The 26,897-nt window shown below is 40.8% G+C and overlaps 1 protein-coding gene across 6 annotated transcripts in view; it reads left to right on the top strand.

The window, feature by feature from the left end:
• pex14 (peroxisomal biogenesis factor 14) overlaps positions 1 to 12,104 on the top strand; it is a 49,048-nt gene extending 36,944 nt beyond the window's left edge. For 3 of the 6 annotated variants that reach the window (XM_061736364.1, XM_061736363.1, XM_061736368.1), the window contains 3 exons: positions 5,302 to 5,393; positions 9,899 to 10,352; positions 11,717 to 12,104. In XM_061736364.1, the coding sequence (XP_061592348.1) occupies positions 5,302 to 5,393; positions 9,899 to 10,352; positions 11,717 to 11,740 (570 nt within the window). In that variant the 3' untranslated portion in view covers positions 11,741 to 12,104. Of the gene's footprint in view, positions 1 to 5,301; positions 5,394 to 9,898 lie in introns of all 6 variants that reach the window. The other 3 variants (XM_061736365.1, XM_061736367.1, XM_061736366.1) reach the window with 3 other exon arrangements.
• The last annotated feature ends 14,793 nt before the right edge of the window (positions 12,105 to 26,897 follow it).

Raw genomic sequence — 26,897 nt, 5'->3', positions numbered from 1 at the left:
TAAACTCCTCAAGCTACACACTAAGACATTGTTACTGAGCTGTAAATCAGGAATTATATCTGGTTAGTCCAATTCTTCTTTCTCTGAAAGCAGAAGTTCGCAGCAGCACTAAACATGATCATCTCACTCAATGATCTTACAGCTTTGCCCCGAACTTAAACCAGTAAGGTTAGAGAAGCGTACAAAGCTCTGCTTTTGTTTTGACACAGGAGTTATGGATTGCACCTTTAGGGACTGTTATTTTGTGATTAATGTTTTTTGAGGAAAGCCAGACAGGCACTAACTTTGAAATTGCAGAGGGGCTCAGTAAACATAAAGTTGCAGGTTAAAATCTCCAGATTTATGAGGAAGGAGATGAGGCTTCTCGAGGCCTCCTGCATTCAAATCTTTTACTCCGCCTGAGTCATAACCAACCAAGACAGACAGCCTTATTATACTGTATATCATCAGAACACAAGCTACAAAAGAGTAAGGTGCATCTCATCATGCCACCATAATCTTTTACCATACCTTTTCTCTTTGCCTTGATTTTTATAGACAGTATCCATAATCTACTCAGAATTGTGTTTAGGTGAATCCCATTAATTGATCACTTTCAAAACTTATGTGCAGGGATGAAATGTTGCTTGATTTTTATAACACTGCTCATAAATCGCTTTATGATCTTGAGGCTCTAAAAATTGCCCTGGAAGAGACAATCTTAGACAATGTTTTATGTCCACAGCTTGTTAAGCACATGGGTATGCAACTGTAGCATCTGGATATTGCAGGAAAACATATGTGGACACATCTGCTTTGGCACAATCAAGAGAGAAAAGTATGTATCCTTTCCCTGTTTGAGGTTCATCAAAAAGTGACGATGCACGGCTTAAGTTGTCGCTGTATCAGAATTATTTCAGCATGTTGTAGAAAGTGGTCATGGCCCAAATCAGAATGTGTGAGAACTTTTAGTTGTACTCTGATTTGACCTCTTGCGGCTTTGAAAAGGTACTGTTTGAAGTTGTTCCTCAGGCAGACAAGAGGTCCACTTAAAACAATGAGTTCCCTCCAGTATAAGGGGACAACGGATGTTATTTCTGTTCATTTGTCATAACTAAATCACAGATTGGATTAAAAGGTCCACTTCATTTGCTATGAGTGCCTTGTTGGATAGCAGCAGTGTATAAAAAGTATATTTCCCATCAAAACACCCATTAAACAAATCATAAACTCTGCTTTATAGATATCGTGTTGATCTTAAATTTTCCCTGTGAGTCGGCACAAGACCCTCCGTTGTCTCAGGCCATGGGGGAAATTGAGAAATTGTTTTCAGGTCCAGGATGTTTGATGAGAAACACATGTTGCAGCTGGGGAGCTACTTATCATTCACTGTTTGCGGCTTTCAGGGTTTGCTGCACCACGCTGCTTAAAGTGCGCCACGCTTAGCAATTATACCTCTCAACATGGAAATGTGCCTTTAACCCAAAACACATGGAGACTTCTGTTTCCTCGGCTGCTAAGTAAACATTTCTCATAGTTTGAAACCACTCAATTGCGGAGTGTGTCTGCTGCTCCCAAAGCTGGGACCTCTTTATGGAAGTGAGTTTAGCCAGACTGACTCGCATCCGAACGTACACACCCACGGAGCACAGGCCAATGCTGTACATTTCCAGATTTCAGTTTTCTTACTTATGGCACTATAAGGACATGCTGCCATATATAACCACTGCTGTTTAGGATGGATTTGCCTCAGAAAGATTAATCCATGATCTTACACAGCTGAGTCTATTTCTGCTCCATTATCATTACAAATCTGCCTGTTAGCTGTGTTTGCCCCGCTGTCTCAACTCACTGATCGTTCTCTTTATTAGTGGATACTACATAGAAGATTAGAAACTGCCTCCATGCTTGCACAAGACAAAGTGCCAGTGGGAAAGTGCATAAATAGAGTGAAATCAATTGCGCTGTTCCAATGTTTCCACTCAAAAACACTCCTCTGGGGACTTCGTTTTGAAACTAATTCCATCATAAATATACATGTGTTACACGAAAACACACTGTCTGCCGGCAGTATAACTGTGAATTAATTTGCCTTCAGACACTCTTAAACAAGGCTTGTTAAAGATCTTATCTTGTTGCTAATGGTCCAAAGGCATTTATCTTCATTTAGCCAGATGCGCTGCAGTCCTTGGGTGATGATGCTGTTTTTCTATGCTTGTGATTATGCATTTTTTTCTTTTTCCTTTCCCTTTCATTTTTTCTTTTTTAAACCCCCAGGAACGGTTTGACCTCTGTCACACCCAAACATCAACCTGAGACATATTAGTTAAAGGGATTTTAAACCAATTAGTACAAATCTTTTCTTTGAACCGCATTTACTTGGTAAAAACACACAAGCAAGACTGCACATTTCTGGTTAATGAGTTTTTTGGTCGCACCACTATCAGAGTGGTGCGACCAAAAAACTTTAATGTTTTTGACTGGTTGGCTGGTTGATTCACTTGTTTGGTTGCGGGTTCATGCATGAAGCCTTTTAAAATAACGTGCAGTTATAAGTGGAGTCTTTACAGCCCTGCACATACAGGTTAGGAGGTGAGCTGTGTGCCAGAAATCTGAGAAAATAAATTAGACGTGAGAGTACTTGTACTTATTTGAATTATTTTTTTGGTGGTTTCAAGGAGGGAAACAGAGGAAAATGCTGGATTACAATTTGGAGGTCAAATTTGTGTAGCTAAGGGGAACAGTACTATGTACAAATCTGAGTTTTATTTGGAACAGAAAAAGGTTGTCATCGCACCTGCAGAGGATGATAGTTATTGCTTTCATTCAACTAAATGTAGTCTGCGTCCAAGAAGGCCAAATTACATTTATTTTTATCTTTTTAAGCAAATTAAAGAAAACATCTGCTGGACAAAATGCACATGAGTTAAAATGCTGTTTTTAAGTTTCAGAAGACAAACTATTTGATTAAATATGCACTTTAACAGTAACTAGAAATTGATCACCCAAAGTAACATTGTAGCTCGATGGTTACTAATTTGAATCTCGGCTGGATAATTTCTGTCTGGAGTTTGCATGTTCTCCCTGAGCTTGAGTGGGTATTCTCTAGATATACTTTGGTTTTGTCCCACAGCAATAACACTCACATATAGTGAGTGTTAGCCTGTGCGGTTGTGTTATCTACTGTACCTGTCCAGAGCTACAACCCAGATCAGCCTTTCACCTGAGACGCTCCAGCAGACCCTGTGGCCCAGAGTAGGAAGAAGCAGGTATAGATAATGAATGGATTGATTTAACAAGACACAAGCGTCTTTTTAATTTCAGTAAAATAATTTTCCTTGAAATGTAATTTCCCATCAGAACTCACACATTTGTGTGGTCTTTTAATTACGTCACATTCTTCAGATCTCTGCAGTCACTGATACCCCAACCACTCAGCCTCCACCCAAGCAGCCAGTGCACTTAAGATATGATTCTCACACAATCTGTGTGCATACACACTGGCATAATGTATCTCAGAGCTGAAATTCAGTCCTGGCCCAACATTTAATTAGGTTTCTTCTGGCTTAATAAGACATATGTCAGAGTTAGTGTTGTGTGACAAGCCTTGATCTGAGATATTATATGGTGCTGCTCTGTAGATAATGCATATTATGAATGTAGCTAGTGGTTAACACGTCTACTCGAAAGCCGCCTTTTCTTACGTTAGGCGACATAAGTATATAGGAATCACTGCATTTCAGTTATTTCCAGAAATGTGGCCTGTTCCTCAACTGGTTCTGTGCCTTGTACATTTTTGAGCTCAGCCTTTATAGCAATTAATTTTTTTCAACGTAAAATGAGAGAGAAGCAAAATTGAGCCTTATTATACGGGTGCCTTGGGGAGGCGAGGGATTAAGATGGTTCTAATGAGGTGACGGCTGTAATAAGAGTGTCTTCAGCAGGCCTCCAATGCACCACTTCTCAAACACTGCTCCTTATCAGGGAGCTTTTAGGAGCTGATAAGGGCTTAAATAAATAAATAAAAACTCCTTCCCCCCTCGTCTCTTTTTCTGTCTCCCCTCACTTCTCCTCTTCTGCCTTCCTCCATCCACCGTAAATGAGTCTGATCTCTTTCAGATGTGATTCAATTAATTTCTCTTAGATTTAATTACAAGCAGAAGAGTCCAAGTTATCCCTCTCCCCTCGATAGGGGGTCCACACTTCCTAACAAGCTTCCTCCGTTGAGTCAGGAGAGTCTTAATTACAGCTTTTACTTTTCTTTTTATCTCACCTTTTCCCTTGTCTGCTCCTTCTTATCCCTCCGGTCTGTCCTCTAACTCTCGCATATGTTTTTGCTTTTTTTGTTTGAGAAGAGGCTAGGAATGAGTAGCAGTCAGATGTTTCCAGACGTTTGGGTGTCATGGCCAGGATTTGCCTCCTTCCTTTCCACAGGCTGCAAAAGTCAAAATGCAGTTTGTCCAACAAGTGAGGTTTCCTATTTTGATTATCAGTTGACCCTTTGTGTGTCTTCGGGTACCTCTACTTTACTGACATACAGAAAATCAAACAACTATTTGGGTGTGTGCATTTTAGGCTTTTTCTCGCCATTTTGAGTTGCCAGGATTGTCATTAATTTTACAAATTTTCCAGCAGGGTTTATATTCAGTACATTTGTCTTCAGATTTGCTCCCCTCTCCAGACCTTTGTCAAAACTTGCCTTTTTATAGCTCATCTTGTCATAAGTGCAGCCTATCCCTAAAAAAGTGCTGCAGAGACAGTTTTTCAGCTGCAATTTGCCATTCAAATACTTTTCCATTATACCCTGTAGCATTTCATGCTGCACCAGTATACGTGTGCGCGCGCGCGTGTAAGAGAGAGAGAGAGAAAGAGAGAGAGAGAGATAACACAAGCCTTTGATAAAAGACAAAAAGAACAAAACAAACTGCTAAGCTTTGGTCTGTCTTTATGAATGTAGCCATTGTTCAAGATAGTTATTATCCAAAACACTGCACACTGACCTAATCTTTTCTAGATAGTATGGAAAATTATGTAAAAACCGCTTGATTCACACTCACTAGACTTCCTGGCATCATCACCCACAGTGGGCATTTGTCAGGTTGTTATGGAGACTGATGACTGCGCAAAAACATGCGGCTTTTAACATTTGCATTTACCCCATTTGTTTACCTTGCCTGTACTTTCTTTAAATAAGGTTTTGATATTTTCTGTAGTTGAGACCAAGCGTAGAGGAGCTACTGAAAGACCTGAGGTGACTTTGTGCTGTGATCCTGCGTGTGACCTGAACAGTGCTTGTGTGCCTCACCTATATTTTTCTTTCAGGCATCGTCCTCGACCAATCGCATATTGGACAGCCAAACAGTTGGAGATCTGAAGGCTGAGATTGTCTCTTTGAAAGGCTTACTGCTCAGCAGGTAACAAAGTTATCCAGACCCCTGTCACATGAAGCGGCCCAAGTGTGTTGTGTATGAAAGGCTTTGCACATGTTGTTTCTGACACTTTTGATTTCCTTAATGCAGTCCATTTGAAGTATTTGACAGTGATAAACAGAAACAAACCACAATCTCCTTGATGCAGTGGTGCATAAACATTAATGATTTGTATAAATATAACCAGTCCAAAATAATACGTGGAGATCCAGATAAATACAGTCATGAAAAAGGAAGAAGAATCTTATAATTCCTATGGTTTTGTACCAGAAGATAACACAAGACATCGTCTGGTCCTCACCAGGATGTAAAAGCAGCCTCAAACGAAACAAAAGCCAATGCACAACTTATTACATTGTCATGATTTATTCAGCCAAAACTACATCAAAATGGAAAAGCAGTGCATGAAAAGCTGCTTAAGACTCGCATAGAAATTAAGATTAGAGCTTCCAATTGATTCAAGTTTTTAATTTAATTAATCAAAAGATTTTAATAGTTATCTCACGATTAATTGCACAAATAATGTTTTATGTTCTGTTTAGTTTAAAAAAATATTTTAAAATTACAATAATACAGGGGCAGACAATTATCCTCGCTTGAAACAAATGGTTGTTGTGTAGATTAGCCCAGAGGGGGTAGCCTGATAGGTCTGACCCTCATGTAGAAAGATGCAGGGTCTGAAAATGATCCATAGCGCCTCCCCATCCCACGGTTGCCTCTGTGCAGTTGATCAGTGCTTTGGTCAATCAGAGCAACGAAGAAGGTGATGTATTCAGAGCGACAGAAACCAGTCTATCCTCAGCTGCAGCCGTCTACACTGTTTACATTCAGATTATGCCGCGGCTCTGTCATCGTCATGTTTAGGCCGCCCACAGACTCACTCCAGTTTTTTGGGCATATATAATGAGCACCAACGGCTGAGAGCGCTAGACGCACCAGAAAAGCACATTTAGATTTGCTAATGCGACGTCTAGATTTCAAGGCTATAGAGAGAGAAAGAACTGAGGTTGATCAGAGTAATTCTAACACAAAATACTGTCCAATTAACCACCCCTTCTTTTTAATAGACATATTTACAGCCTGGTTACAACGGTCATTTGATTCCACATCCTTGACAACTCTGAAGGGGGTTAATTGTTTTGTGCATCAGCTGAATTTATATAAAGCAATATGTTTTTTCTGACATGGGTCAGCTGCAGGAGCTGGTAGCCACAACAAACTTTGATTGCATAAGGTGGCTGCGTTCTCGTCGGCTTCAAGGGCAACATAGTAGCACGCCATACAAGGAAAAACTACGTTTTTTTTTTGTTTGTTTTTTTTTAATGTATTTTCTAGTTTTTGGAAAAAAGAGGCTTCAAAACCACACTTCAGGAATCCTGCAGGTGTCGTGACTGATGCTGCCTGTGTTGTATTCTACAGTCTCTTACAGCTGCATCGCCTCTCATTTCTCCAACCTACTGATTGGCCCAAGGGTCATATTTCCAGAAAACGCCCGTCTGTTCATCACGCGTTAAAAAAAAATAGTGGTGTTAAGCACAATTTGCGTTAGCGTGTTATGAACACACTACCTTTGAGAGGCTAATTAAGATTAAAAATTAGTAGCAACCAGGTGCTGTTAATCAAGTGCACTCCATTAAGTGGGTATCCCTAAGTATGACCACTTCTACAAAAGCAGAAGTTTAGACAGTTTCCTGCTCTGGTGCACTCAGGTCTGTAACACTGTGCCAAAGAGGAAAAATATCAGCAATGATATTAGAGGAGCAATTTTCTAGGAAAGATGATTAAGCAATTTACAGCAAAATACAGCTTTATCACACCATTATACAGAACATCATTGTGAATAACTTTGAGAGGCTTCATATCAGTGAAAATGAAAATGATTGCCAGTCCTTCCAGGGGTGGACATTTCTGCAAGTTCAGAAATTGAAAAACAAAAAAACACCAAAAAGATGCTAGATTTCAAACTCAAATCGCAAATCAAACAAAAAGTCTACTCAAACATTGTTTGGTTTGTTTCTTTTTTTAATTGGTTTAAGAGGTAAAGACAAGACTCAACCACCACTAGTTACATATAAGCAACTTTAATATTTGACCAGAATGTTTGGGCTTGTGGTGAAAAGGGTCATAAAACATGTAGCTGAAAACTTCTTAGTTAGAGATACCGACACAGATATACATATATACCAGTTGGCACTAAAAGGTTCGATTAAAGTAGCTGACTGGCTTAGTTTGGCTGCACAAGACTTCAGGAGCAGGTATTATTTGGACGTGATGCAGCACTATGTCTGGCAAAGACAAAATACAGTAGATCAGCCAAAAGATAAATAAACTAAAAAAACAACGCCTTGTACCAACTGTCAAGCACAGTGGTGCTTGAAGGTTTTTTTTTTTGTTTTGTTTGTTTTTCTCTTCACAACTGGAGCAATTTGCATTTATTTAGTCAACCATGAACTCTGTATACCAGAGTAGTTTCAGAGTCAAACATGATGCAACTGTTCGGGTTGCAGTGGCCCAAAATCCTGACTTCAACCTGGTGGAAATGTTGTGCCCAAAACGTCACTGAACTGAAGCAGCAGAAGAAGAAGAACAAGGAGCCAAATTCCTCCACAACATGAGACCGTAACAAGGTCATATAGAAACTTAACGTTACCGCTGCTGAAGGTGGTTGTACAAGCTTATGAATCATTCATGTCCCGTCACATCCACGTTAATATTCCTCACTGGTTCACTCAAACATGTATTCCACAGTGATGGGTGCTGGACTGGACTGGACTACGCAGCACATCAAGGGGGAACAACTTACTTAAACTGAGAATAAAGGAGAAAATATTGTTTTTATTATTAATACTTAAGCTCATTGAAGGAATAGCGTTCTTAAAAACTTTGTTTTGAATGCATTTGCCATTAAAAATATATATATCTTTGACTTGGGGAAAAACTTTTCACCTGAGGACGCATTTTTGTTCTCTACAGAACTCCGCCTGAAAGTTTTGTATGAAAACTCTACACAAAAGAACACATTATGTCACTTTCCTTTTGAAAAATGCATACTTGATGGCAGCACTGCACACACCGCACCAGACATCAGTCTTGTGTTTTTAAGCTTTTATTGGTAAGCAATAACCAAAGGAAGAATGTGCACAATAGCTGCACTCGAATTTCAGGTGAAGTATTACAAAAATATTAGAAAAAATGTACTAAGGAAAAACCGGTCACATCAAGTAAATACATTTTTATTGTAAAATCTGTTTGCAACTGCAATGTTCATGACAATTTGCTGTTGTTAGTGTTGTGATAAAGTCTCACTGTATACTGCTTGATGTCCCCTCATTCTTGCTCAGCCTAATCAGGCACAGCCCGGCTCAGTCGGGCCCATTAGCATGCATGATTATGTATCAGTGTCTATAATGAAGCTTGAAGTAAGAGTGTATATCAGAAAACTGGCAAGGACATAAATTGCCTCAGAACTGTCTAGTTGAGCATGTTTTGTTCCTCTCTTACGTTCTAATCAGTAATCACTCCTTTGTCACTTCCTTTATTTAATTCTTCCTTGCTCTAACAGTGAGTTTTCTGGCAAACAAAATCACCATCCTCCTCTAAATGTGTACTTTTCTTGATCAACTCATCCTAATTGTCAGCAAAGAATTTCTTCCCCTCATCTATTCCTCTCTTTTTTATCTTAAAAGCTAGAGTGGGTGCAAGGGGGGTAAATGTTTACCAGGTGTGTTAAACATCTGTCTGTTTGGAGAAAAGGAAAAAAGATTTAAATTTAAAGGGGACCTATTATGAAACACATGTTTTCTCTTGCTTTAACATATATAAAGTGGTCTCCCCTCAGCCTGCCGACTCAGAGAAGGAGGAAAGCAACCAAATTCTACAGTGTCTGTACAGCCGCCCGGATGAGCCGTCCAGTGTGATGTGGCTTCTACGAGCCGTTCAGATTCTGCTCCTGTCGTTACGTGACGACGGGAGCGATGCGTGAAACCACGCCCACAACTAACTCCGCCGGCCGGAGCTTCTGGCATTTTTTCGTAGCGGTGTATCGCCAATCAGCAGAGTGCCTCATTATCAGCCTCCCCGCCCACCAGAATCCCACATAGAGAAGGAGGTTAGAGACTGGGAAGATAAAGACATGGCTCAGAGGCTGAATTTCTAATTTATTTAGCAAAAACAATCAAAAGCTTGTTTTTAAGACATTCAAGGCCTGTTTAAAATAGGTATTTGATGCCATAATAGGTCCCCTTTAAGATGCACTAAGACGGTCTGTGGCAGCTAAAATGCAAAGGTTTGTGAAGGTTGTGCTCTTACTCAACAGTTGACAGAGGCGACTATATATAGGTTTGTGTGTGAAGAATACCACGTTTTCGTAGGAAGGCTCTTTTCACACCTTTTTGTTTGCGTCAAACGTTTGAATGAAAGTTGTGATAAGGCTGATTAAGGTCTAATTTTCAACGTTCTTGTCTACCACCTGACTCCCCCACATTCCACAGGAGGCAGTTCCCTTCCACCCCTGCCATTCCCAAGATCCCCTCATGGCAGATTCCCCTGAAGCCGCCCTCAGCGTCCAGCTCGCCCACCATCAACCACACCAACAGCAGCAGCGACATCTCACCTGTCAGCAACGAGTCTGCCAACTCCTCCCCCATCAAGGACGGACACCACAGCCCCCAGGATGCACTGGGAGGGCCAGATGGAGCCCACGGGATCAACGGAGACCCCTGCACGGCGAGCCTGAGCACAGCCCTGCCCCCGGACCAGGTCCGGATGGAGGTGCAGGGGGAGGAGGAAAACAGGGAGGAGGATGACGTCGACCGCGTGGAGGAGGAGGAAGAGGAAGAAGAGGGTCTAAGCATGCAGACAGAGGATCGGCGGGGTGGAGATGGACAGATTAACGAACAGGTGGACAAACTGAGGCGACCCGAGGGTGCCAGCAACGAGAGCGAGGTTGATTAGATCAAAAAGCATGAAAACATTCTGTAAAACCCAAATTCTTATCTCTGCTGACGACTTTGCTTGTCTCCTCCTCGCCGCTCGCACACGCTGCTCATTTTTTAACTTCATTTTCACTACCTATTTGTACTTTTCCATAACATTTTAATGTCGTGCAGAGTCAGGAGTCGGTGTGGGTGTAACAAGATTCACAACTCACAGATACTGGCGTGTCTGGTGACACGAGGCTCACCACAGTTTTTATTTGATCTCCCAAATAAAACTAGTGCATGCCAAGCCCGAGTTCCACGTCCTGTTGTCTCTTTAGAAAGAGAAACAAACAATAGTCCAGTCAGAATGACTTTGAAAGCCTGTTTGCAGTTTTAACCATGTGTGACTTAGTGCTTCTCATTTTCATGATTCCATCAGATAATTCCCAGCTTTGCCTTGGTGTCCTTGTAATTGTACTAAGGCTGTTATCCAGACCAAAGAACTGGTGCCACACAGGATCCCTCTGCTCTAAAGTGCAGTTGTGGGTCAGGAATCATATGTTGCTTCAGTCTCTAAGTTACCGTGAGCTTCCAGTGAAGCATCACCAGAGTTTGTCTCCCCGTTGATGGCAATAGGAAAGGACAGGCTCTTCCAGGGCCTTAGCTCTTAGCCTCTTTTATGTGTCCTTTTGCATTGGTGTCAGTCTGTCAATAATTCACAAGGCCAGCAGGGTGGCATTTGGGTGAAATAAAAGCCCTGAAATTCGAGATTAGAATGTGATGACGGGCTTTGTTCCATGCCGGTGTCAGAGTGCTCATATGCTCACAGAAGGGGAAGATAAATGTTTTTCCCCCGCTTTCCTTTTTCACTGAGGGCTGAATTGTGCATCTTCCTGAGTGTGTTTGTGCGCGGCAGGCGAGAAAACCCAGGCAGTCTGCTGAGCTGTATCTGTGTCTCCAGCAGGGCAGCTGATTTGGTTTGTGAAGTATGTTAATAATCAAATGATCAACAAATAACAGATGTATTAGTTCATGCAGCTTGAAATGTCAAGGAGGCTAAAAGCGGAAATCTAATACAGAAAGCCCAGTTGTATTGTATTATTTTCTGTGACAAACCCTCCGGTCCAAATTATGTAGGGCTTCCTACAGTGAGTAATCTTTACAGAAAACGGCTCCAATATTTTGTAATTAAGCTGCAGTAAGACACAAGCGCTGCCACAGATGGAAGTTGCAGAACTTGTATTACTTTCTTCTCTTTTCTTTCTTTTTTTTCAGTGTGGAGGTGGATGGGGGAAGTTAAGAAAAAAAAAAAAAGAAAAATACCCCATGATTGAAAAGGAAAGTAATGAATGAATACTTGACTTATTGAATTACTCACTGTGTCTCTAGCTGACAAGAAGAGTCCCCGGGTGAGAAGAAAGGATATCAGCTCTTGTGCCATTTCCACCTCCATCACATGGCCGTCTAAAGAGCGATGAAAAGATACGGGGACGCTGCACATTTCTGAGACACAGGTCCTGACCTACAGATTAGGTTTTGTTGTGTTGATTGAGGTTGAGGAGTGAATGATGAGACAACCTAGCGATATGCTGTAAATCTATTTTTTGGATGTATTAGAAAAATCTTTTTTTTTCTGTGGATGAATAACTTGTTAAAAGAAATACTGAATCGATATGCTTCACAACCACTGTAGTTTCACTGTTAGATCCTCTCTGTAACTCGCTAAACACTGTTTAAATCCTGGACAGAGCTATAATAAACTTTGTTTTTTTTTTAATTCTCAATAAAAATGTCACTTATTTCAGATCCTTTAAACACATTACACGGCATTACACACCCCACTTCATTGTACTGTATGTGGCATTTTGTTGTGAGCTTTTTAAATCTTTGATGCATGTGTAAAAGTTGATGTTTATACTTTGCTTAAAAATGGGAAACTTTTCTCTTTCAAGTAATTTTACCAACATTGAAACTTAAAATGGCACCTGCAGATTTTAGACATACATTTTGACCGTTTAGTCTACTCTCTCAATGAACTTTTATGCATTTGTGGCTCTAAATATAATACAAATGAAGTATTTGCGTGCCCTGTTTGCAAAATGCTGAATGATGTAAAGGCATGACAGAGTAGGGACTTTCAGCGTTTTCTCATTCAGCTTTCTCTCCAGAAATGACTAAGTGACGTGTAAATAGTTACCTTTTGTTTATTTCCGTGGGTGGCTTGTCTTTTCTTCAGCATTAGTACCGCCTAAAATACGATTTATTTTTCAACTTTCAGTACATGCAGGAAGTCGAGGAAATGCAGACGAAAGCTACTGACAGAAACCCAAACCGTCACATCTATGTTTTTGTTGGTATGTAATTTCCCAGAAAGGAGAAACAACCTCTAACTTTTAATTGCAACTAGATGCCTGCTGAATCCTACACATTTAAACTTTACTTTTAATTAACAATAATCTTTCTATAATCCACATTGAGGAACAGACAAAGAAAAGATGAAACGTCTAATTGTAAAGCTAAACATTTGTTACCATGCCTGTATTGTGGGGATGATCCTGAGGTGGTTTCAAAGGAAAGTTTTTTTTCCGTTGTATTACATCTGAGACCAGCTTATCTTTGCATCGGTTTACAACCGTTAATGCCGTTCTCCTTTCAGGTTCACCATACGATACATGAGGACAACAAGAATGTACTCCAAGTATAGATGAGCTGCTTTAACTCTACTTATGATTCTTCGTATCTTTTTTTTTTTTTTTTTTTTTTTTAATATCTTTATGTATAGCCCAGGACCGCTGCATTTGTGAGGGTAGCTCACATTAGCTACCCAAGGGAACACGGGGAGAACATGCAAACTCCACACAGAAACACCTTTAGCCAACCCCAGCCAGGGTGTTATTCAATCATATGATATGAATGATTTTTCATATCTTCATTGATTGAATAACAAATTATCTTACACAAAATGTACATGCTACTGCTAATTTAAAAGGCTTTTGATTTAGTACGACACTTCTCTGAAATGTTTGACCTTTTATTTATATACAGTATATGTATATTCTATAGGGTTATATTTGCTGGCAAAGTCAGGGACAAACACTACCCATATTTTATAGACATTTAGGTTGGAGATGTACGTTTGTTGCGTAATAAAGGTTAACGTACCCTTGATTCGGTGGCCTGTCTTCAGGTAACTCCGCTCTGGAGCCAATGAAGGGTTCAGAAAACTTGTTTCCATTCTGCACGAGTATTCCTCGGGGCCTGTGCACATATTCTGGTCATCCAAGGATCATTTTCTCTGGATCAAAGCGTCTTACTGCCCGCTTGTTGTTGGAGCTAAACTTCATAACAGCCTGTGAACCAGACGAGTCTAAAAGTTTTGTTTGTTTTGTCATAATGCGGCTGACCAGAGTGGCAACTCACAACTTGCCCGTGGAGGAAAAAAAAAAAAAAAAAAAAATCATTCAACATGTTCTCATTTATTTCTTTTTAATCAGCAAGAATTTTGCTGGACAGTTTTGGACATAATGGCCTGAAGTTTGGTTTCAATCATTTCCAGCCGTGAGCTTCGACTTGTGATGGTTGTGGGTTTCTTTACTGTCAACATAAACAGATCAAACTGTTTTCTGTCACAGCTCATTAATGTAATGTAAACATGTTTTTTTAGTTGGTTTTTTTTTGGTCATATTGGACATTAATTTTGTGCATTTTGTTGCCCTCTTTCTTAACGGCTGTGTTTTAGCTCATCTTTCTCCAAGGCTTCTAAGACTTTAACGTACAAAAAAACTATAGGATATTTTAGAACCTGAACAATAAAGGAGAAAAATAGCCCTCACCATATCTTAAATGTGCAGCTTTCCATGGCCAGGCCAAAGAAAAAGCCTCGTTTTTTTTTCTTAATGCAGGTCATTCTGAATATTGCCATGCGTTGTCAAGTGTATGAATTTAATTTATCTAGGCCCAAATGATCAATAGCGTTTCACATATTGATGAGGTGTATAAACTTCTCTGAGGTTCGATACCACATCCCTTTGTAATCCATTAACCTCTCCCTGGAGTTCAGGCCAACCTTAGATTTATACAGACCTACAGTAATAAATCCACATGTACATCATTTAGCGTCTTGAGGGATTTGCAGTGCATTCCTGTCCACAAAGCAGCATCTATCCTTCCCTAACATTCTCACCTAAATTGTTAAAGAGTCCAAACAACATCAGCAAGATTTTACATCAGCTTTCAGAGTTTTTGTGTCTATCCAAGTATGTTTCCTGTTGCGTTCGCCAATAACCAGCGCTTCTCAATGGTAGCCCATTGAGGGATTGTTCTTCCAAAGCAACACCTTGGTTTTGACACCATTTGGCTCCCTGGTTGGGAGCCTTAACCTCATCAATCTTGCCGCTAAACGGAGAGCACTCAATAGGATAGTGTATCGACACGCTCTGAACTCCATTGTTCACTGGAACTGAGCACTCAGCAGGTTAGAGGGCTGAGTGTCTCCTTGGATCAATGCAAGAGTTGTTAGCCCATAGCAGCAGCGGGAGCAGTCAGAGGGCAACTGGGGCTCTGTCTGCACCTCGCACATTATCTCTACTCCATTTAAAACAACTCCTTTAGCCCTTGAGTGTTGATCCTGCTCCAGGTTTTTGTTTTCCCATCGTAGTGAATGAGGATAATTTACATGGAAGCAGCATGGGTCTTCCTGAAGCATCACGCTTAACCAGACTTGCAGATAGTTGGGGGAAGTGTCTTGTAATTTGCATAGGAAAGGTCACAGACAATGCAGAATGATGACAACAGGGTATGAAATGCCCATCCTTCCTCTTCCTTGTGAGATAAGAGGCATGTCGCATGTATCTGGATGCAATCTGATGTCATTTCTGATGACTGACCAGGTCTGTGGAGATGCCGGTAGATGCATGTAACCCTTATGGGAATATCCTTTTAATCTGCCAGACTCTGTGGTTTTACTGATTTTATTACCGTTTGCAGTGAAACAGTTCTTGTTAAATGTTTCCATCATCAGTTTTGAATATTTTTTTTACTGCATTCAATTTGTATATTTATTCAGTTCTAGTTATTTTTTAACAAGGGGTAGTTCCAATCAGTAAGGATCAGCGATTCAACTGAGCGCAAGTTTTGGGAGGACGTTAATTGTTTTTCTCCCAAGCGTATAAATGGTTATTGCGTTGGTCAAAGTTTCCATTTATCCAAAGAAAATTCTACATTACGGGTTGGCACTAAAATATGACTGATATTTATGTTTCTAGAGGTTTTCACTTAATTGGGTGACCACAAAGTCGGCATCTTGTGTTTTTAGTTAAATGGATGGCCAAAATCGTAAGGAGTTAAACTCTTTTACATGTTTCCCAGTTTCAACAGCGTTAGAATAACTGCTGCAAGTACAGGCTCAAAGAGCTGCTGGCATGGTTGCACAGTTTTAGTTTTGCTTAAAATATTAATGGTTGTGTATTCTGCTTTAGCTTGTAATATTGTTGTGTGTGCCCCCCCCCCCCCCCCTCCCTCTCTGTGATGCATTTCCTTAGTAGTGTCTCAGCAGTGAAAGTAAGGAAGCACGGGTCACCTCCAAAAGCGCTCTTTGGCTGTCTCTCTAAAAGCAGCTTACCAGCTCTGAGCGGCCGCTGAACACCGGCTCCTTCCTGGTGAAAATGAGAACATTTGACAAGCCAAGGTCACCAGGGGGCTTCAATCGCAGGGCCCAGCGAACACTGCAAAGTCATAAAGCACTTTGTCATCACTCGCTATATAAACTCTCAACAGTCAAGCGGGATCACATTCCCCTCCCTCCTACCTTGTGTGGCCTGTGTCACTTGATTTTCTCTTGGCGCTGTTTCAAATCCAAATAGAGTATGTGGATGCTGGAGGGCTGTCATGTGGAAGGCCCTTCTTGAACTTGAGGGAAGGCTTTACTTACCTTATTGACAGGTGAAGGAAGATGCTGGAGAGGAGTGATGCTGAGAAACAGAGCCTGTCTGGGGAAAAAAATAAAAAATCAGATGGGCAGGTAATCGTTGGTAGTGTTTATGACGGGTTCAATAATGAGCCATCAGGAGCATGGTGGCCATGAAGACATGGGGGGAGATGGGATGTAGAAAAAACAAATGCCCTTGTCCTACACTGGTGGAGAGATTGGATTATCCAAAGGAAGGCCTGTCAGCCCGCTGTGGAACCACAGCTGCAGGCAGCGCAGGGGCAACAGGTGCGCACTTGCAGACATTTGTGCAAATTAAACTAATCACAGGGCCTGACTGTGCAACACCTGAAGCATGCTAGTGGCCAGGCTGGCAAATGAGGGGGGAGATGGGGAAGGAAGACGAAAAAAAAAACATAAGGAGGGAGGAGGTACAGCTACATCTTCCTGGAAAACATGTCCCTTTGCTCTGTTTGAAGTAACATCAGCTTTCTGTGCGATAATCCAACGTGTCTGGAGTTTCCTCCAAAACCAGAAAAGGGGAGATTGAACTTTAACAAGTTGCATGTATGGAGACTCTCATGCACCATTTGTAATATTTTTCTCACCTTAAGTGCATAAGCTTTTCGCAGGCTTCATAACATTTGGCCAAACTACAAAGGCAGATCAATGTGCATTCAGATCTCAGATAGATTCCCAACGGAACTAAAACGTTGGGTGTCATATCACACACTCCCTCATGTTTATTTGCTATGAAGTGCATAGTTTGTTGGGTTTTTTTGTTTGTTTTTAAATGGGTATGACTACATGTATACTTATTTCATAAAGGTGAACATGTTAAAACACATCTTAGTCCATCACATACCGACCAATTTTCAGTAGGAACATGCATCAACAGTAGCAGTGCTAGTGGGCTAGTAGCAGTTGATTTTTAACTTTCTGTATTGATGGTTCTGTGTTGTTGCCACAGACTGTATAAAAAGACCAATAGGTTTGAAGCCATTTGTTTTTTTAACCGATGGAGATGGCCATCTTGCTCTGAGCTGTATGAGCTCAGCGCACAGTAGGTAGTCTTTGCCTTTGACTCATTTGAAAGATGGGCTGTTGGAATTTCTGTGCGGTGAAGTTAATAATTTTCTCAGCGTGACAAAATGCCATGTGTGGCATGTGAGCGTGTGAACTTGTTGACATGCGTGTGTCTCACGCTCGATGCGTGAGACTTTAAGAGCCCTGCAATACACCAACAATTCAGACATGAGGCGCCTTTCCACTACCGGGAGTTCTGGGTAGATTTTTCGGGGCCGATCCGTGTGCGTGCGTTTCCGTTACCTGGAACAGCCTTGTAAAGTGGCCTTCAGGAACCTTTACGGGGCCAAAAAACGGCCCTGTAGTAGGATAGGGCTGTTTCTCGGCCTCAAGGTTACCTGGTGGGTGGTCTCTGCTGATTGGGTATTCTAAAAGCAGGAAATTACGTTCAGCCCTCTCATGTCAATTTAAACATGTGACCACAAAGCATTTTGATCAGAATATATTTGATGAACTTGGAGATTACAAGAAAAAAAGAGTTGGTTCATGTCTTGCTGTCATATTACATCAATATAAAGGTCCGTCGGGGGGTTCTTTTAATCTCAATCGCTACGACCGCGGTGCATATTTAAAAATAAAACCAAGTAGCATCCGTTGTTTACGTGTTTCTTCTTCTTTTCATGTTTCTGCTGGCCGTTTGCAAACTGCAAAAAAGGAGCATTAAGCAATTTTTTTCAGTCAAAGGTTCTTGTGTGACGCTACAGTGTAATGGAAAGGCGGCAGCTGAACGGGATCCTTGTAAGTCAGCGTCATACAGCCAGTGGCATATTGACATTAACGTCTTTTGTGCAGTTTCATTTTGATGACAATTGGCTTGTAGCTTGTTGTCTCAGAGGTTGGACAGAGGCAACATTCATGCTTTTACATCTCTATGTAGGAGTTATTGACCGCAGGGCTAGGAATCTGTCAAACTTTAGCGGACCAAGTCTGTCCGTCCCTGCTCAGCGCACCACCTCCTTACACTTCTCTCTGAAAACTCTGCTGTGGCGCTCAAAACTGGCTACATAAAGCGGCGGAATATTACCACGCGTCATTCCATTGGTCCGTTTTTCCTCCATAAAATCAGCAAACTCATGCAAAGTCTTTTTTTTTTTTGCATTAAGTTTTCATCCAAATGTCTTCACTTGTCTTTTACGCACAGGTCACGACCAAAAAGTCACAGCCCATGAATAAATTTTGAAAATCAAAATGTTCCCGTCTTTTTCCGATTTTTCGGAAAGTTCCCGAAGTTTTCATCTTGAAAGATGCTATTGGAAAACAAATAATAGCTCGTTTTTTGTTCTCTTTTTATTTTATTTTTCTGCTTGACTTTGTTTTTTCAATATTAAAAGGAAAATGGGTTGGCCGTCATATACACGGAGCTGAAGGTGCTGAAGAGACAGGGGGCTGTTAGGGTCTTTGGGTTAGTGTTCCTGTCTGGAGAGTTTACCGGGAACTCCTGCTAGTGGAAATGCGCCTCTAGTGGGCTAAGAGCAGCTGATCTTTCTTTTTAGTATTGATGCTACCAGTTTTGTTGCCACTGACTGTATAAAAAAAACGTATGGAGTTTATGGATCTCCAGCTTACGGATGTCCAGCTAATCTCTGTCACCAGTAGGATGGTCAAGGCAGAGCAGCAGGTAGTTACAGCAATCACACCCAACCAAAAGCTGCTTTGGGTCCTAAGTATTTTGCAGCGTTAAATTCCCTTACCTAATGGGGTAATTTGAAATGTACCCTCCGAAGTGGTACTCTCTTTTGGACTCGACCTCTAGAGGTCATTCAATGAACTGCACGGTGTACCATTTCAGTGGCTACAGCTCAGCATCAGAGCACCAGATCTCTTGGATGCTGGATGGTTGTGCAGTTCTATCCAAGTTTATTTAAAATGTTTCATTAAAGGCTCTGTGAGTCATAAATATTTCTGATGGCATATTCCGTTTTGACTTCTTTTCTAGATCAGATAATATGTGCAAAGCTAAGTTTGTTGTAATTTAACATTACAACACACGACAAGATGATAGACAGGATGCTATTCAGCATGACTCTTACTAAATATTAGGTATGAAAAAGGTTAATATATAAATATGTATATATATATATACATATATATATATATATATATATATACATATATATATATATATATATATATATATATATATATATATATACATACAAAGCTATTTTCTCTTTGAGCAATCTTGAGCACTTGTTTCCAAAATTTGATAGAGTGGACTTTGAAGAGATTGAAAAATGTAAATGCAAAGGATTGACCAAGATTGCACACATATTTATACTTTGTACATGTATTCTTCATATTATCTTTGAATTCTACAGTAAGACTGTCGACTTTTGGTTTTCCACCTTCACATTTTGAAGACTTTATCAACTAACTTACTGCAGGCTTTGAATGACTTCTTTTGTATCTCCCCAGCTGTCTAGAAGTACCATCTTACAACCACTAAACGTGTGAGAGTTGTTTCCTAAAAAACATAGGCCTGTGAAAAAGAGGTAAGGTTGTACATTTACCGACCTTGTCCTCCCAAATTGGAATGGATTGTCACAGTGAAATACAATCCCTGTTTTCGTGCCCTTAGAGAGAGGAGAGCGAGTGAGGGGGGAAAAAAAGAAAAAAGAAAAAAAAGTCTGAAAATCCTTCAGTGGTTGCCAAATGTCTTGTTTTGTAAGGCTCTGCAGTACCCAGAATTCTTCTGGTAACAGAAACCCAAAGTGAATGATGGATGTTTTCTATTATTAGCATCAGCAGAATCTTCCCAACCTTTACTTCTTCCATGCTACAAATATCACATTGCTGATGTATTCCATATTAAATTACTGAGTTTTAACAGCAGTGGTGTGCAGTATCTGTTATCAACAACCATAATGTGGAAGATTAGCGCACACATGATGCCCACCTGTTGCCCAGCTCTGTTTTATGAAGGTCGCAGCTGTGATACTGAAACCAGTCTTTTTAAAGGCTGTCATCATGCTCATCTAAAGCGGGCTGGATTCAAGAGTCATTCAGCGGAAATAAAGTGGATTGTGGTACTTTTAAAAGTACACATCACTTGTGCATAAACGTAACTGCCAACATACAGTACAATGCTCAAGGCTCAAACTTTAACCTAATCAGTATGTTTTCTTTAAATTATCCTTTAAAAAGAAGATCCATTTAAATACCACAGCTGTCAGATATCTGCTTTATTTTTTTCGCACATTATTATAATTTTTTTACAAACCTAGAAAAACAAGATAGTGTTATATGACCCTGACGTACCTTGACCTTGAAGTTCGCCTTGATTCTCTGTGGAAGTTGTTCTGGGTTCTTTGGTTATCATCCATACTCTCCATGTCAAAGGCCCCAAACGTCTGAGTGAAACGTCCAACTGTCGTCACGGGAACATCAAGCGGCTTGGAGATGGTCTTATAGAGCGTTTCCCTTACCTGATTTGTATCGTGATGTCTTCAGACAACTCTCTCATCTGCTTTCTCTGGTCTGCGTTCAGTGTGCTGAACTATCAAAACGCAACGTTATTTTTAACGGTACTTACTGTACCAATTAGACAAGTCCGGTTTCATTTTGTTCATGGAGATGATTCTGTTGAACCAAAATTCAAAAGCGACGTCTGATTTTCATTTGACAGTTTTCGGTAAATTATTATTTTTGTCAGTTTCTAGTATTTCAGTGACCATTGTTGGATTGTCTTTCTTTACTGGAGGTGGATACATTTGTGTATGTTTGTTACAAAGAAATGTTATAACTTACTGCTTTAAAAAAAATCTAGGTTTGTAAATAACGTTTCTAGTAATAAAACACACAAAGTGAAGTATGTTGTAGAAATAGGCTGCTCGCTGTCACTTTCCTGATATTATATTTACATGAATCTCTGCTTGTCTGATAATAATCAACCGTCCTTTTGCATGTTGTGGCTGTCAGGAGTTATAGAAATAATGGATGGTTATTTTTTTCTATCTTAAAAAACTCCTTTGTGTTTGTGTGCTTAATGACATAATAAAGGAAACAATGGGGCTCCATTTGTTAGTATTTGGAGAAATCGACCAGCTCTTATCATTGCTACCACTTTGATTCAGCACTTCCTGGTCATTTTAGTCACTGAGGAACTTTCCGGAGCACAAATGTCTTTTCAAGCAGACCCTTTGACTCTGACCTTGGGGTGAACTTGTACCTACATCCACTTCTGGGAAGGCCGTTTCCTTCTTCAATGTTTTGTACTTTTGAATATTTCTTCCAGTAAACAGATGATCTTGAAATGCCTGGGAAATTATCTTAAATCTAACGTTGAGGTTTCTCTTAAACATGAACGCTCAGGACCAGAAAAATCCTTCTATTTTTTTTTACTTTTGGTAATTTTGTTTATCTTATGCTAAATAAACAAAACATAGTAGAATAAATAAGTAGATTTGGTAAGGAGGAGATTTTATTTCTTGCTATTTTTAAATGTCCTGATACATTCAACCTTACAAGCAAAAACCGGTGGACTTCCTATTTTTTCTGTCCATCGGTTTTTGCATTGATTTGGACTCATGAACTTTACTGTATGAAATTCCTCCACTGTTTTAAAACATTTCAGTTATTTCTTAATGCATTTTTTTTACACATTTGAACATCTTTAGTCTTTCTTCGCTCAGTCAAAATCTAATGTCTTTGCTTTTTACGATTTTGTACCAAATTAGTAAAGATCAAGACAGCAGTCACTTATATCAGCTGTTAACTATCACTATTTGTTTTTTGTTTCATAATGCAAGGCCTGAAATCCAGGCACAGATCCATATTAACCAATATATTAAGATGCCAGTACAAAACATGAAAGTCCATTTAAATGCCAGCAGAATTGAAGAGGGGAGGGGCTCCGCCAAGCATAGCCAACATGATAGCTTTGATGACATCATGTTTAAATTTCAAACACAGTGAAGTTTGGCAGTTTAGCTTCAGGCTTTTACTCGCTTAAACTACCGAGCTACATCTGGCTTGCTGATTCCGTTATCAACATGGAAGTTTGAAGATGTGCAGTTCCTTGAAAAACCACTAGGTACTAACTTATTTGCAGCTTTGCAAAAAAAAACTGTCTAGATGACAACTCCACAACTGAAGTTTTATATACCTTTTCTGATCAAATGAAATAAAGCTACACATTTATCCAGTAGTGGAACATAACAGAGCCGGGCCGGGGAGCATGGCTGAGTCCCAATTATCACCGCTACAGCCGAGAGACAGAGAAGGAAATAAGCTAGGCAGCCGGGCTACTATATCAATCTTGTTGACAGAGTGTCTGTGATTGTTATAACGGTAGCTACCTGTAAACCTGCTCCCTGACCGAGATGCAGCTTTTGGCGGCCCAGGCCCGGGGATGAATCGCTGCTAACAACGTCAGGTTCAGATCCCACAGGAGGAGGATTAGGGTGAACAAAATATGCGTCTAGCTTGGGCAATTTGGCTTTTTCTTGCTCCTTTTTTCTTTCTCTTTGCGTTTTATTGCTCCACTTTTGCGTTTCTGACTCCCGCTCATGTTTAGGCTGTAGGATTACTGCGCTCTGTTGACAAGTGATCGATGATGACGTATGGACCAAGATACATTTGGAGATTTACTTGCAATTTTTGTTTGAATGTTAACTGTGAGTGTGAAAATCTCAGCACAACATATCATACAATGCTTTATACCTAATATGAACCAAGTGGTGCCACAAAAAAAGAAAATCTTGCGGGCGGGGCCCATTGGGCCCCGGGCTGGGGGAGTAGTGCCCCCCCCCAGCCCCCCCTGAAGCCCCGCCTCTGCATTTATCCATAATTAGAGCTCTGTGTGTGTGTGTTGTTTTTTTTATTGACTGCTGTGGGTTTTGGGGAGTAACTACCGCAGGTTTCAGTGGAGCCCATAGTGATGTCTGAAACAATTAAATGAATTTGATCAGAATGTAAGATAACGTTAGTTAGCATTATAGCTTATCGTTACTGATGTAAGGTTGGTGGCTTCCAATCAGCTGCCAGGCTTGCTTCTCATGCACATTAGTCCATTTTTGGATCCACTAATGTCAAGACGGGTCGGCTCTAGAGTTAAAAAAAAACTGAGCTTTAAGCTGAGTCTTCAGAAAGCTTGTGGGTGACTTCACCAAGCATTTATACAGTTCTTCTTATACACTGCATGGCTGGACAAGCTGGAAGAAATAAAAAGGTCTGATAACTTTTGATCTGAAAATTATCCGTTTCTGCTTCAGGAGTAAAAAAAAACCTTCTGATTCAATCCCACATAGAGACGATCAATGAGGTCAGTGTTTTCATATATTGATAAAGTCAAGCCAAGGGCCACATTTTATTGCCCCAAAGGTTTTAGTTGCTGTGAAACATGAGTTTAAAAGGTTGGGGCATTAGTGGCATCCCAGGCGTGGGAGTTACTGAAGCGGCTGGGTTTGAGCCCCGGCCCGCATGCCATGGTCATATTTAAAACCCGGATGCAGGACGAGTGACGTGGAGCTGATCACAACAGTTGAGGTTGAAAAAGAGGAAATAATAAGAATAATGATTTCTAGAAATGATTAGAAGTCTGTCCGCTGACGTAATTTCATGTATCGATATTGACAGTGAGGTATGGACTTTCTGTTTAAAACAGTTTCTGTTTGATGTGGGTTAACCGTTCCCCTCTCACATGAGTCAGAAACCATCTGATGACCTGTTCCCATATTAACAAACATTTTCTGTTTTGCTTCCACATCTGTAACCAAAACTCGATTTTTTTATTTTTTTTTTCTCCAAATTCCACGTGACCGCTGCTTCTGTGACGCCAGAAATGAGTGACGCTTCCTGCGTTACACAACTATACATTTGTCAGTTTATCCATCCGACTCCGGGGCTCAGAATAAGACAAAGTCATCAAGGCAGATTATTGCAGGTGCATCAGCGCACTCGCTAAACTAACGTTCTTGTATGTGCAAACAGACAAACCACTCTGAGCCACTTCATCATCATTTTCTTCCCCGGAAATTATGGTTGAAAGGCTTTCACATTATTAACATAAAAATGAGTCACACGGCGCCGATGCCAGAGTCAAACGGTTTTACAGCTCTGTTGAACGCGGTCTGTTCTGTGTTCCAGCCGTCATTGCACAGCAGAAACACCATGTTGGACCATTTCAGCTTATTGTCAGCCAATATGCCAGGCTTTTTCCCTGAAAGAAAATTATCCCATTCCCCCTCGGACTCGCGTCAAATTAAGCAAATTTACAGCTTAGCACTTAAGAACTTCTCCCTTTGCCAAGAAAGCAGCAGCGGCAGCGGGCCTCGGTTGCCAGTTAGCGGTGCTGCGCTGTGGCAACTGAAGTGGAATGAGAATTACTCTTTGGCTTCTGAGAGGGAGGCGATCCATCTGACTTTTTACTTTAGGCTCTCTCGTTTTGGATCAGACTTATGAAGTGATGAAATGCTCCCACTCAACTCTAGAGACCTCTGGTCCAATTGTGAGGCGAGCTGCTCGAGGGGTAATGGCCGCGTGGCAACCAGCCAGCCTGGATCAACTGTTTTATACAGTTTTTCCTGGTTGCTGGCTGTTACTAGCTGTTTGTTCTGCTGGCAAATTCGTGTTTAACGGAGGGGATGACTAATCTACAGCAATGGGCAAACTTGACGTAAGGTAAAACAAACAGAACACAATGTTTGGTATTTCTTAGTAAACATTTATGCAACCAGGTTGATGGGAGGCTCATTTTTCACCGGCTGTTTAAAGGCCCTCAACGCTAATCTTTCCACTGGATTCTGTTTGTGTTTGTAAGATGACAACTCCGTGTTTACCATATAACATCTCATGTATAGCATTACAACCCCAACCTCCCCCCACTCTGTGAAGACGTGTTCTCTCCAAGCAGAGCAAACAGAAATATGGGAGCCGTGTTTGTTCCCGGCACCGCTCGCTCGGTAACCACGTTTAGTTTTGACCACGGTGGTCGCTACTTACTCAAGTGACAGTCACACACTCTGGAGGTTATCACTTTTTATTTGGTGAAACAGTGAATTTTAATTTTGAGGAAAGATCATTTAAAGGTCATAATCTATTACAGACATCCGTCTGCGATAAAGTCTTATTGATTTGTGGCGTTGCTCTGATTATTTTTTTTTTCCTTTGAGGTACTCTCGAGACTGACGTTCAACTTCTGCCCTCCAACAAATGTGACCTCACAGTGGAGTTAAAGAAAGAAGGAAATTTAAAAAAAAACCCTGACTCATTACGACAGCGATCAGATCAGGAGTTTCCCTTCACACTGCGCAAACACGCAGAGTTCGATCCAGTTTTGCTGGTTTTTGAAATGTCGTCATTTGTTTTCATAAAGTGATGTTACCAACAAAAAACTGTGAAAGCATGTTTTGTCTTTCATTCGTCTGCGTTGAAGATGTGTTGAAAGACGAGGATTTCTAGAAGCGCCGCCCTCGGAAGAATGTGAGACGTGTTCATGGGTCAAAAAAAAAAAGAAAAAGAAAAGAGGTGGGGACAAATGTTACCAGACCAGAAACGAGACATGCAGGTGTTGCACGGGAGCAAGGCCGTCTGATTTCAATCTGCAGAGCGCACAGACCAGCACAGCTGTGGTTCATGCACAATAACCATCTGTAAAGATAACTATGCATTTGTTAATACTTTCATTTGTGTAGGAGGGAGACGTCGTCCACCACCGCCGGACCAGTGACTGCTGCTGGCTCTCTGAGTGTGGTTGGATATAAATGGGGGAAATATAAAACTGATGGAAATCTTGTTCTGGGAGATCATTGTGGACTAACTTTGGTGCGTGATGTTTAAAACTATCTCATGTTATTACTCAGACTTTCCTGTAGACGGCTTTAACAGCAGACACAGATTTCTTAAATGTAACATTTTCCACTTTTTTGTGCACAGAGCGAGTCCTTAATGCAGAAGCAGTTTTTTTTTGGTTATAAGGTATTGTAGCTGAGTGACAGACATACCCCACTTTGTTCCCCCATAAAGGGTGCCAATGATATCACACATTCAGAAGGAACTTGTGCACCTCTCCGCAGAGCCACATAAGGCAAAGCTGCATGTTTCTGAGGGCCAGCATCCAATGAGGTCTTGTTAATGGTAAATTGGATGAGTGTGTGTCCAATTCTCCTTTTCCTCAGAGGTATCGCAGCAGCAACAGCTGCTACCAATAGCGAAGCCGCGGTTTTCACACAGCCCCCTTTTCTGCTCTGTGACTGAGGTCCTTCCAAAATAAGCTCATACACATGCAAAAATAGATAAATGAACATCTATTGCAAAGGGCAGAGGATTTAAACAGAGGTCTAACCGGAGCAGAGTGCCGAAAGAGACGGGGGAAACATCTCATCCAAAACCGTGAACTATAAATGAAGTAGTAAAGTAACTGGTGCAGACACGTCAGACGGTATATAAGCAATACATTTTACGCTGTATACTTGTGGGGACTGTCAACAAAAAGCTGCTCTCATGACAAATATATCGTACGAGGAAGGTCATGCATTTATGCAAAAGGTTGCTCCTTCATTTTCCAGCGTGGAGCCGAGCGTCAAAGGCTCACTTACAGAAAGTTCTCATGCTACATGC

Source organism: Cololabis saira, chromosome 12 (assembly GCF_033807715.1).
Source record: "Cololabis saira isolate AMF1-May2022 chromosome 12, fColSai1.1, whole genome shotgun sequence".
Classification (NCBI taxonomy): Eukaryota; Metazoa; Chordata; class Actinopteri; order Beloniformes; family Belonidae; genus Cololabis; species Cololabis saira.
This window is presented reverse-complemented; position numbering and strand designations above follow the sequence as displayed.